General features: G+C 33.5%; 1 protein-coding gene across 8 annotated transcripts in view; it reads left to right on the top strand.

The window, feature by feature from the left end:
- The window catches only part of LOC145987792 (serine/arginine-rich splicing factor 7-like), a 30,698-nt gene extending 22,977 nt beyond the window's left edge, over window positions 1–7,721 (top strand). For 2 of the 8 annotated variants that reach the window (XM_083122492.1, XM_083122495.1), the window contains 2 exons: window positions 340–537; window positions 5,874–7,721. In XM_083122492.1, coding sequence (XP_082978618.1) covers window positions 340–370 — 31 coding nt within the window. In that variant the 3' untranslated portion in view covers window positions 371–537; window positions 5,874–7,721. Of the gene's footprint in view, window positions 1–339; window positions 605–5,873 lie in introns of all 8 variants that reach the window. The other 6 variants (XM_083122488.1, XM_083122490.1, XM_083122489.1 and 3 more) reach the window with 4 other exon arrangements.
- Window positions 7,722–13,019: the final 5,298 nt, after the last annotated feature.

Raw genomic sequence — 13,019 nt, forward strand, 5'->3', positions numbered from 1 at the left:
ATTGGTTCACATGCAATTAAAAATAGTTTATTCAGTAGATAGGCCCTCCTATTTGCAGTTTTGTGTAAAAACAAAGCTGCAGTAGAAACAAATTGGTGAAATCTTTCTGTTACAGATGCTTTAGTGAACAATTGTTGCTATTTTGATAATTTTTGACAAAGTATTTTTGAATATTTTAACATTGAAGCTTTTAAATATTTTTACGTATCTAGTTTTAAGAAATTACAAGCTGAATATAATTATTCTTAAAAAAAAATACTGAGAGCATTAGTATGTCTTGAAAGGTTTCACTACGTTTAATACTAGAACATAGACTTACAGTTGCTTAATCTACTTTAGGGTGTGTGTTGTGATTGTGGTAGAGAGCTGACATGGGTTGGTTGTGTAAACCGTATTGGTGACCTGTGAATGGTTGGTTCTTGGTCTAAAAATGAGGCCCTGCTGAATGACGCTACAGAGAACGACCTGCTGGTAATAATGGTTATGTTTTGATGATGGTCGGATATGGTTGATGATGGTCTTTGGTGGTTACCCTGGGTAGGTATCTTCATCGCACGGAAAAAGGTTTCCAACCGTGAATAGGTAGAAAATGTTGTTGCTGCAGGTAAGGACACTGTTTTGTTTCTGGGCAAGGGGGAGGAGAAATATTGAAGGGTTTATAATTTTCGCAGTAGGTAACTTTTCAATTATTTTTTTGTTATAACTGTCCCAGTGTTTCATCTGATGGGAGGGAGTCAGTTGGAAAAACTACAAGAACCAACTTTGTACAAGTCTGTGTATTTGAAGAATAGTAAGAAATCTACTACAGTTAAATATTTAATAATTACTGCTGTTTTTGTATTTGAGCAGACACACTTAACATTTCTTGTTCATTACTGATGTAGTAAGTCTTATTTTTTTAATATTAAAAAGGAGAGGGACAGTTTGTGTTAGTTATCTTTTCATTTGAGATGAATTACTGTTTTATTATTATTATTATTTGTGATTTTTCTAATGGAATTCATTGCCTTACAGCATGGATATTACTTTCTGCCGATAACACTCTTTTACTCCAGTAATTATGTTTGTATAGATTTCTGTGCTTTAAAAGTCTTTTTTTTTTTCATTTTTCATTTTCATTAATTCACAGAAATTAAGTAATAGTCTATTTATGAACTCTTCCATAGAAACATTCAAGTAGACAGAGATTCTCTTTGTCAGTATTTGAATTACACTACAGGTAAGACAGGTTATATCCGAGATATATCAAGAATGAATTCTCTTTTGTTCCCATATATTGCTGTCTTCAAGTGAAAAGAACTTGATAAAATAATTTTTTCACATCTTACTTTCTGTTTTAATATGATGTTTCTCAAAAATATAGTCTTTTTACATGTTTGGTTTAATATTTTTAGTAACATTAGATTTTTGAGTGTGGGTTGTGTTGAATGTACATTGTTTGGGTGGTATGATAATGATAAAGTACATTTTCCTGAGTACTTGTGAATGTATACAGACACATATTATGTGAAGTTATGGAGAACTATATTTTTTAAATTTCCGAGATGCTGTTCATATGTCCGCAATATAAATACTGTTATGAATTGAAAGAAATTTCATTATAGGAAAACTGCATGTTGTACGTTGTCTATAAGTTGCAACGTAATCACTAGTTAAGCATTTTCCAGCCTCACATTTATTTATTCCACTTGTGCCCTTCCAGTTGTAGCATTGTTGACAACGTGTTGTCTCACATCTCCATATGCTTTTATAATTTCTAATATTGCAATATGACTTCCCTGAAAGCCAAGGTTTAAGATACTTTGAATGTCATGTAAGCTGTTAAAATCTGTCATAGCCATACGATAACCATTGTGTGCAGAGTTGTTATTTAGTTTCTGAAGCAAAATCGCTACGGGTGCTGCATGGTGGGATTCTTTAGAACTAATATTCCATTTGTTGAATCACACTATGTTGTTTTATTTCCAGTCAGCAAGCTTTAGTGAGGCAGTACTCGGTGCTTGCATCAATTTTCTGAGGCCTCAAGCATGGGCAAACAAAGCAAAAATGCTGTACCATGACAATGACATGACGAAACATAATGTAACTGTTGTATTAGTGTGTCCCCCCTCCCCTGCCATACATGCAAACTTATCTCTCTCTCTCTCTGAGAATGAAACCCACCCTGATAGGAAATTATTAAATTCATTGTAGAACCTGCAGGCTATTCCACAAAATGTGTACCAGAATGAATTAAACAGTGGAAGAAATGTTGGGAGTGGTGTACTGATTGGGGGGGGACTACTTTGAAGGGGATAAACCTGATTAAGCTGTATAACAAGCAAATAAATGTGCAGTCATCTTGTTCTGTTGTAGGTGTGATCACAAATCAATATACTAACATTATATCCTTCCTAGTTGATATCTTTCCTAAATAATTGCAATTCTGTTGGTCTACGTAAAGATAAAATTAAGATAAAGTTCCCCAAGCATGTTGCACCATGCCATGAATGCACAAATGAAGGAGGTGGAAATCCACACATACTCAATATTCGGCATTTTTTTTAAGCTGATATGATCAGCATCATGGTCTGACCACCTTTATCCTGCCCCCAGGATTGGTCTCAGATAGCCATTTATTTGAGTCAGGCTGAACCCCAGAGCCACTTTATGCAGGAACTAAGCTGGAAAAATTCTGACCTTACATCCCACCCCAGGCATTGAAACCTGGGTCTCCTATGTTGCAGCCATCACCCTACTGCCTTCTATTGGGTTAGGTTACTCATAATTGTTTATTTGTATATTTTTTGTAATTATTGATTCCAATTTTAAAGTTCTGTACCTGCAGATCCACAAATAAATATGGAATTAACTATTCTATTCTGTTATAAATTATGTTGCATTTCTTATATGTTGGGATTGAGAAACTCTCATGTTCTTTTATCTGAAGTGATTAGTTTTTCTTTTAACAGTTCTAGTCAGAAATTGCTTTGAAAAATGGTCATAGTGAAACTGCAATAATATTGGTGTGGGGTGCAAATACTATTTCCTGGATTTTTTAATACCAGAAAGAAGATTTCCTGACATTGCTAGCACAATAGACTGTTAATAATTCATAACCCATTCAATGTAGACTTCCCATTCTGGCCAATATTTTTGAATTTCAATAGAAAGTTTTAAAAAATAAAAATAAAATAATAAAAAATTTTTTAGAAAGTTTTGGATTGGTTTGGCAGGTTCCCCACTCTTCAGAACTCTTTATTCCTAATCATAACTCAACTCTTTTTACTTGTTAAGTATGCAAAAGGATTTAAACAGTACTACAAGTTTAGTAAATAGAAATTATTGTGTGTACACAAGGAAATTGGAATTATTAACAGAAGCAGACCATCATTCATCAACATGATACATGGAATTTATATATTTTAAAAAATACTATTAGTTTTAAAATTTTGGTGTAAGTAAAATTATCCCTGCTACTAAAATAAAATGGAAGGTCAGACAGTACATGCAGTTTAGTGAAAATTTGCCCATGTACTTGTGGACAAAAAGCCATATATTCACAGAGAGAGTACAAAGTTCCACCTTGAAGCTTGACGTAACCACTGTTAATATTCATTTAGTTATGATTTGTTCAGTTTGTCAGGATCTTTCCCAGTTGGACGTACATGCATTGGTAGTTTCTTTACACAAATAAATTTTTCTTTGGACTATGCTCTCCCATGGGGCTCTTTTTCCTATTTTGACAAGGCATGCAAGTGTGTGCATATCTTGTTGGGGGAATGAAATGGTCCTGGGCAACTTGAATAAAACCTTGACAAGGGAATAAAAACTATTTCCAAAACAGACAAGAAAAAACATAAAATGAGACTGTGATTCACTGTTCTTCTGATTCACTGTTCTTCTAATTAATTTATCATTGCTATATTTGCATTCACACTTTTGCTATGCTCAGTGGCCCATAATATGCACATGGCCAAATGTGTGCAGGAACTTATTTACATTGTCCTTGCGTAAAGTTTCAAACTTGAAAATGTCCAACAACCATTTTTTTTTTTTTTTTTCAAATTTATCTTGTTTCAAAGAACTGAGCTGCTGTTTGGAGTTATAAACTCTCACATACGCACAAAAGTTATTCAAAATTTAAGTTCCCATAGTTATCAAAGAAAAACACATTTGTTACAAATTTAATATAGTCAGAACCCTTACATCATAAACTACTACTTTACATAGTCACTACCATTGTTAGCCTTTAAAGTATGATTAGTGCCTTTTGAAACCAGCAACACATAACTATAAGTTTAGCAATATTTTTCTGGAAAGGCACATAAAATTTTATTTCCATTTTCGTTTAGATACATATGGAGATATGACATAATTGAATTTCAATGCAGTATTGGTATTGTACGTGTCAAAAGCTTTTTTTAAGAAATCTATTTAAATTAAGAGTGAATATATGAGGATCATGGGCATCGGGAGGGGGGTGGAACGGGTCGGTAGACCCTCCCTGGAAATTGACGTCGTTCATTTCAAGATACAAGAAAGCCAAAAGTTTATTACTCTTATTGTTATGAACAGAAATAAAGTTCATTTAGTTAGTATTCAAACAGAATAATCTAAGTAAAAATGCAATGGATCAAAAACATGAGAAATACAGCAACAAGTTTATATTCTACCATTCGATCCAAAGAACAAATGGTTCCACAATTTTCGAAATTCTAATACATGTAATTACAGTTGTAGGCGAGAGGTCACACAACAAACTTCATGAAAAAACTCCCCCTAACATTTAAAGCCTTTCTTGAACGAGACATGCAAAAGTTAATACCAAAATGCATTTCAGATACTAACTGCATAAAAGGCAAAAATAAATAACTGAAAATAGTTGTGCTGGTATTCACTCATTTGGTGGATCGAGTCTCCCCATTTACATTGAATAAAATTTATTATTGTTAGTTTATAATATTTGTTATTGTATAACATTTATATCCGTGGTGATAATACTTATTATTTTTTTAGTATTAAACTTTTAGAATGAGAACTGTTAGTCACGGGTTGATGTTTAATTTATTCTGATTCACACAGCAAGGACTTCCATAGGAAGTAAAATTTTGACGTCCCACCTTCATACAAGTGTGATTAGATTTGGTTAGCCCATACTGACTAATCAGATAAACAGATTCGGATAAAATTTCAATTATTTTGTTCTTCATCTTCTAACTACACTTGTTGGTAGGAAAGATAAAAAGCAAAACTAACTTGAACTCTCTACAACAGGTATTTGCTGTCACTTTTTTCGTTCATTTCAAAAGCATGTGTTTGAAAATCACTCGTGCAGAGGGGGTTTAGAGTGTAAAAGTCCTGTTGTCCTGTTTTGTCAGCCAAAACCCAGAACTGACACTTTCCGAGTCTTGACAGGTGTTTTAACAATGGTGGTGACAGTATTGAGAAATAGTTTATGATGTAAGAATTCTGACAATTTTGAAAGTCTTACAAATGTATCATCATTTTTTTTATGGCCTACTGGAACTTATTTTTATAACACCACTCACACAACAGAAAATTGGCTTCTAGTTGCTTGAGACTAGTTCACGTATCTAGACAATAACTAATACAATCTAAGTTAAGGTTACCCTGAGTAATAAATATGTGAGAAATTCTAAATGGGTATAATTTTTCAGTAAAGATTTACACTGTGTTACTGTTGTCATTCCCATCACTTTTAATAATTCTTGAACTTTTGTTTACAGTGCAAGATAGATAGTATCATCAATTCATATTAATTACTTTGTATGAATGAACAACCTAATCACAAATTAAATGAGCTGTCTTAAACTAATGCATGGAATTCGCTGTGAGAGTTATGGCGAACGGTTCTATACTGATAAATGTAGTGGGTATTACAGATCACCTATTGGTCGAAGAGGCTACCAGAGTAGATCATCCGGTGGAGGCCGACGGGGATTTAGAAGTCGTCGGTATTAATCGTGGAGGATGTCTTTGAAGGGTCACAGGATATTATCATCTTTATGATGGTACATAAAATCAGGACGGACTGGAAAACGTTCGTGCTCACGCATCCTGTCAGGAAATTTGTTCAAAAATTTCAAAAATCCTGGATTGTAAATAAGACTAGGAATGGTGGCTTAATTTTTGTGCCCAGGCACACCGGTCTTGTGTCCTGCAACAATGACACCCATTGCCAAGTGCATCATTGTTTTGTGTGCAGCAAGTGAATATTGCAATTATTCTTTTTCGTTTGTTTGTTGAGCGGCATCACATGTTATAAAGTATGTTTTAGATAAGTTTCTTTAGTTTACATTTTAGTAACAATAACAGTAATTGATTATAAACAGTTCAGCAAGTTTTTCACAATGGAATTTTTACATAAGCACAGTTAAGCCCGGCAGTTTGTAGGTGCCTACATCTGTTCGTTAAGAAGAATGGAAAGTCACTGAAATAGTGATGCCATACTTTTTTTTCATTAATAATAGTATGTATAATATAATTGCACAGTGGTGCCATTTTGTGAAAATTTCAAATACTGGAAGAGATCTGGTTCTGCATTAATTCTAGGTCAGGTCTAATAAATTCTAGAATCCTTTCATAACGCAAACTTATTTCATAAAAAAAAGAACGTTGCCATTGATTTTGAGTTAAACTTTTCCATTCATTGTTTAATGGAACTATTAGATTTGCAGTAGGTTATGCACACTTGATTCAATTTGTACTGGAATGTCAGTACTGCCAAAATTGTGTAACCTGATTTTATATTTGAATGAATCAGTTGCAGAAAAAATCCTTTAATATCTGTATAGCTTTACAATACATGTGCATGCTAATTTGTGTTAGTTTCCTTGATTTCTGCAATGCCACGATCATAGCAGTGGGTTGCATCACCATTTAATTTAAGAAGACGACGTAGTTGTACAGGAACTTTCCTGCAGTACGAAAAAAATTTTAAATTCTCATGCCATTGCTCATATAAATGATCTCACATTAATTCAGAAGTAAGGTTAGATTGTATTTGTATCATAGTGCAAGTTGTAAAAATTGTAATATCGTGAGATTGTATTCGCTGAATTCCAAATAAAACTGTTGTAAGAATACTTATGCAAATTGTAAAAAATTATTTTGCTACACAATTTTTGTTATTTGAAAGACTATTGCTACTAGTCACTTTCTCAGATGTTGAATACAAGTGCATTGTTAATAGAGGATGACTTTGGAAGTTTTTTTGTGTGTCAAATTTAAAACATCATTGCATGTAGTACAAGACAATTGTTCAGTGGGATGAAATTTAAATTGCAACATTTATGATAGTAGTAAATTATGCAAATAGTGTTTTTAACACACAATTACAGAAGTTACTTGTATTTGTATATTGAAAGTAAATTTTGCCACTGTTGTATTACTGACGAATATTTCTGTATTTATATAAAGTTTGATGACTTATTGCTCTGTAATGAAGAAACTGACATAACTGTTACAAATATGTGATGTCTATAAATATATATATTATATATGTATTTTGTTAGAATGTTGCAAGTGCAAATTGCATTCATTTAATTGTAACATCCCCCACTCCCCAATTTAGATGTATGCTTGAATGCTCATGTTCAAAGGTGATTCACTTTCATTTGTTTAAAGTGTAAGAATGCATGAGCGTGTGTTGAGTTTTCACTGAAGAAAAGAGTCATTTCAGTGCATGTGCTTGTATTGACAGTGTGCAAGAATGAAAATAAAACAAATGATTTTTGTGAATGTCTTTTGTTTTACTATTGCGTTGCTTGTGCCTACGTGATTTATAATTAAAAACACTTGATTTTTTTTTGATTTTTTTTTACTTGTAGAGCTGGTATGCAATATTTATTTTATTGAAAAATCTAGTTCGTTATATTGAAAATAACTTGTAATATATGTGAACTTATAGAATGGTAATTCCTGGTTTCTGTGGCCAGCCAGGTGCCCTACGTGTGAAATCAGACACCGAGATTGCCCCATCGGTTCATCATCCATCATCATTGTCACAATTCAACCCAAGAGATAGAAAGGCAATGTAAACCATCTGATGGAAGGAAAAATTACAAGCAAACATGATTCCAATTCAAGATATTAGAATACAATAATGCAAAATGGTAGAAAAGAAAGAAGAAATATCAGATAGACACTCATAATTGTGCAATGGGCATGCCAGCCTGGAAAATGGGTCTTACCGTAAACTTATACATTGCACACATATATTTATTTCATTTCATTCACATTAATTTATGTTAATTATTGCAAGGGTGCTGCAGGAACATGATAGCTTCAATTTTAATAAGTGTTTTATTTACAGGGCAGCACTATTATCAGGGGGGGACTATATCTCGTTTGCCTCCCCTTGAATAAATTACCATGCTTACTCCTCCCTGGAAAAAATGCAGCGGACGTCCATGGGTCAATCATAATAATAGTGTAATTCACCTCTTAAATGGATGCATCCTATGTTATGATAAAATGATATGTCTTTCCGATCGCATAACGCTCTCGTCTTATAATTAAGTGGTCCTGGGTTCAATCCCCAGTGGAAGCCAAATGCACACTCGTTAGGACTACAGCCTAAAATGAAGATCTAGTGACGTGACAATTAACCTATTTCAGTATTTGGACCTTTTTTTAAAAAAAAAAAGTCACTCCCACATTATTATCTTGATTATTTATTTTTCTCTTTAATTTTTCTGCCTCATTATAGGTCTCTGACACCCTTGAGTCAAGGTTTCTTTCCACCCCTTCCTTCATCTTCTCTGAAATTCATGCAAGTTAATCATAAGAACTGCATAACTTATAGTGAAAATGTATATGTTGGAGGAGAACTTGTAAATAGTGCTAGCCACTAATAATATCAGTTCAGTAATTCTATAGATTTTTTCCAAACCTACAAAACTGGTAAATTATAATTTGATCACCTCAATATGGTAGTGATTGTGATTACTCGTTATTAATTAGAACAAATTAAAAATTGTAAGTTTAGAAACATTGCCTTATTTGAAGATGATATTTATGTAAAAAAAACTGTGATAGAATAAAGAAAGTGACATCAAATTACCTGCGAAGTGGTTATCCCAGTGTGTTATGACACCTGGGGGTCCCGGGTTCGAATCCCAGTCTGAGCATGGGTGTTTTTGTGAGTGTCCCTTCATCACTTTCATCATCATCATTGGGATTAAGGCAAACAAGATGTTTTTATTTGTTTATTGTTTGTTACTTTGATCGTGCCCAGGCCAAGATTTATGTGGAGGTTCTGTGCTGACAACATCAAGAACTCACTCCCATCTATGCACAATTTCAGTTAGTCTATAACCTTTAGCCCAAGTCATGACAGATGGTTAGTTCTACTTTTTATACTTCGACATTCCTAATATATTTTTTTCTTCAATATATGGCTGATTTCAAAGCAATTTTACCCATTGAAGGCTGGGAGCTGCAACCCTCCAAATCCTGATTAACTCGTGATCATATAGCATACCTCATAATTGTTAATATCCAATAAAACTTACTAAGCCTGTTGATTGCTTCTAATCATAGCAGTGTTTATTAGATTAAAGTTGTGATAGTGCCTTTAGCTTTCCAATGACAAAATTAAGGAAGTAGAAAAGAAAAGCTTAAATTAATTTCATTCAAGAAGATATTTGCTCTAATCTTTGCAAACTTACTTACTTAGACAAAAGTTTCGCCAAATGACAGCAAAGCTTGTTATGGGATGAAACTTGTGAACTATCTAGTATCTACAATATTCACAAGTAAAATATACAATGAGTGAGGCCCAGCCTATACTTAGAGAACCATTTACATTACTCTAATTGTATATATTTATTTAATTTGATTAGGTGGGCACGTCACCATCCCTGCAGTGCATGGAGAGCAGGACACACAATCTGGCCACCAACCATCACACATTCAAGTTCCAATCTGGAAACCCAATGTCCATGAAAAATTGTCAGCACACTTGAAAGGAAACTTTTATTAATTTGAAAACTCAAAGAAGCAGGTTTCCTAGGAGACTTCAGACTTGGTTGTGCAAGTTAGCTGCAGGTTACAGTTACAACTTGCTGCAATTTCAAATGTTTGAAATTAGTACCCTTGCTTTTAATTTGCTGCAAGTTCATGCGACTTGCAATGCAAATTTCACTTATTAACACATGCTATATTTAAGTCTTTATTATTCTTATGTGCTGGGGCGGTAATTCATGTCATAGGGAATGTTCAAGATATTCATTGTATGGGTGGCTTAATTAGTAAAATACCAATAACTATCTCTTGTATAATGATTTCTAGTCTTGCTTTATGTAAATTTGAGGTAAATCTACCTTGCTATCTGGGCTGAGCAATTTTGTTTTGGTAGCGCACAGAGCGACTGACATGGAAAAGGGCATGACGAGAGGGTGAGTGAACCATATTGTGATGGCGAAATGCATGCTTTTTTTTGTCTGCGCTGTGCTCTTCAGTTAAGTTAAAAGTTTCATTAATAATATGCCAAATAATCTACTGTACCTTGGGTTTCGAACAGGGTGTGAAATCCTGGTTGGTGGCAAGGACGTATCCCCTCCCCCTGAAAGACTTCTTACTAAGTACAAAAATTAAATAATAAAATAACTAAAATTAAATAATTAAAATATTCTTGTTTAATAGAGGGTTATTTATTTCTGCCAAACTCATCGGAAGGCAAGAATTATATTGTGATCATATGACTTTCAATGACAGTACCACAGAAGATTTACCCAAGATGTATTACTACTTACAACATAACATTCATAGAATATCACCAAGAACTTTACTTTTTTTAGTTGGATGTAACATCCTTTATATTCAACAAATATTAACTTTTTTATCTATTTGACATTAATTTCCTTGCCAGTGCTTTTTTTTTTTTACAAATTTTGCCGACCTTAACCATGTAAGCTACATAATGAATATGCGCGGTTATATAACTGTTCTTATGCCGTTTAATCATGTAATAAAAATAAATTATTTATTAATTAAAATATTTACTATTTTAATTAATTTATTATAATTATTTTAATTTAAACATTATTATTATTTGAAATACTTGCTGTGTCTGGTTGGGGAATGAGTAATTTCCCCCACCAACAACGTTGGCCTCAAAATTTTCGAGGGGTGGGAGATTTTTTTATTATAACAACAAAAGATAAGCAATTAGACGGATAATATTGAAAAGACACTCCTAGTAGTGTGGTTGTGAGTGTTTATGCTCTCTCTCTCCCATTCCTTAGCAGATCTACACCAATAACAATATATACACAATAAGAGCAAACAATGCAAGGCAAATACTACTATAACTGAAATCTAATTGATTTATATTAATGGGAAGCAAATACTTGTACATAATAAAACTGTTTGGTAATTTATTGACATTTTTAGCCAGTTGATAAATGAATTAGTTAGTTACTTTATAAATATCTGATATAAAAAACATAAATCAATTCCTTCATGTATTCAATAATAATATATTTTTAAATATTGAGTAATTCACTTTTATATTTAATAACATTATAAATGTGTGTAGATTAAGATCTTCCCCTCACAATGATTCTGCACCCTGGTCACTTACTAACCTCAAATCGGGTTTAGGAAAGAAATTGTAAGCTTCAGTTCGAATACACCCAGTTTTGTAAATATGAAGCTATTAATCTACCTACCAAAGTGGGAATTGTGAATCATATCCACCAACATTCTCTATGATAATTCTCTTTTGTTTTCATTTCATTGAATTTTGGGGCTCATCGAATTTGCAGAGTTTCATGATTTCTTCTATAATTAAACAAATAGTACCAGGCACGTATCGAGAAATATGTTTTGGGAGGGGGAGGTCCGAACCAAGTGTCTCAGGAATAATAATAATAATAAAATTAAAATAATTATATTAAATTGATATCAAATTAATACTAATTACAATACATAAATTAATATTATATTATTATCACATAAATAGGTAAAAAGACTGTATATAAGAATAGACATATAACACCACATATTCATTACGTAGCTTACCTGTAGTTAAGATTGGAATGATTTGCATAAAAACAAGTGCCCTGGCAATGAAATTAATGTCAAATAGATGAATAATTGAATATTTATCTAATATCAACAATGATGTTACATGTAGTTTGAGAAAATTAAGTTTCTGATTAATATTTTATGCATATTATTTTGAGTAGTAGTGTACATATTTCTTCTTGGAATGTCATTGAAAGCAGTATGATCCCAATATAATCCTTGTCTTCTAAAAAGTTCGGAGGAAATTAATAACCATCGATTATGCAAGAAATGCTAATATTTTCATTACTTCATTTGAGTACTTGGTAAGTCTTTCGAGGGGTCCGGACCCCCCTCCCCCCGAAATACGTCCTTCCTGCCCTTCAAAGCTGTATGATCCCAATATAATATATATTTTTATTTGGTACTTTGTTTAGAATATGATTTCAGTATTTTTTTAATATTTTTAAGTTAAAATAACCCAAGAAGTCCGGAGAAATCAGATTGTTTGCGTAATTGGAAGCAACTGTGTCCTATCAACTGAGTTATCCCTCCCTAGGATCGGCTCTGCTGAAATCCTTCATCTCAGGGCGGCAACGTCCCTACTAAACCATGGGGGGAAGGGGCGAAATGGAAAGAACATCGTCAAGGAAAGTTCAGTCTTCATGTTCTCTGTGCACTCTGAACAAGTCGGCTCAAGATAAAATTTTCGCTCTGGCGAGGTGCTTTTTTGGCGCCCCTCTACTGTAATGACGAACAATATAATAGTCTTGCTTTTAAAAATACTGTAGGTGCAGTGGCCCAACCACAGGACGGGGCATCCCCCCCCCCCCAACGTTGGACAGAAATCAATTCTAGAGGGGCAAACATTGACGGCCAAGGGCACCGGCAGAGGGGGGGGGGGCACAGAGGCAATTGCCTTCCTCGGTTTCAAACTTTATGCAAATAAAAACATTTCGTAAAATTTTCTTGCTTGCAATACCTGATTTACTCGCACTCGCAGT

Source organism: Lepisma saccharinum, chromosome 5, assembly GCF_977018435.1.
Source record: "Lepisma saccharinum chromosome 5, izLepSacc3.1, whole genome shotgun sequence".
NCBI classification, from domain to species: Eukaryota; Metazoa; Arthropoda; class Insecta; order Zygentoma; family Lepismatidae; genus Lepisma; species Lepisma saccharinum.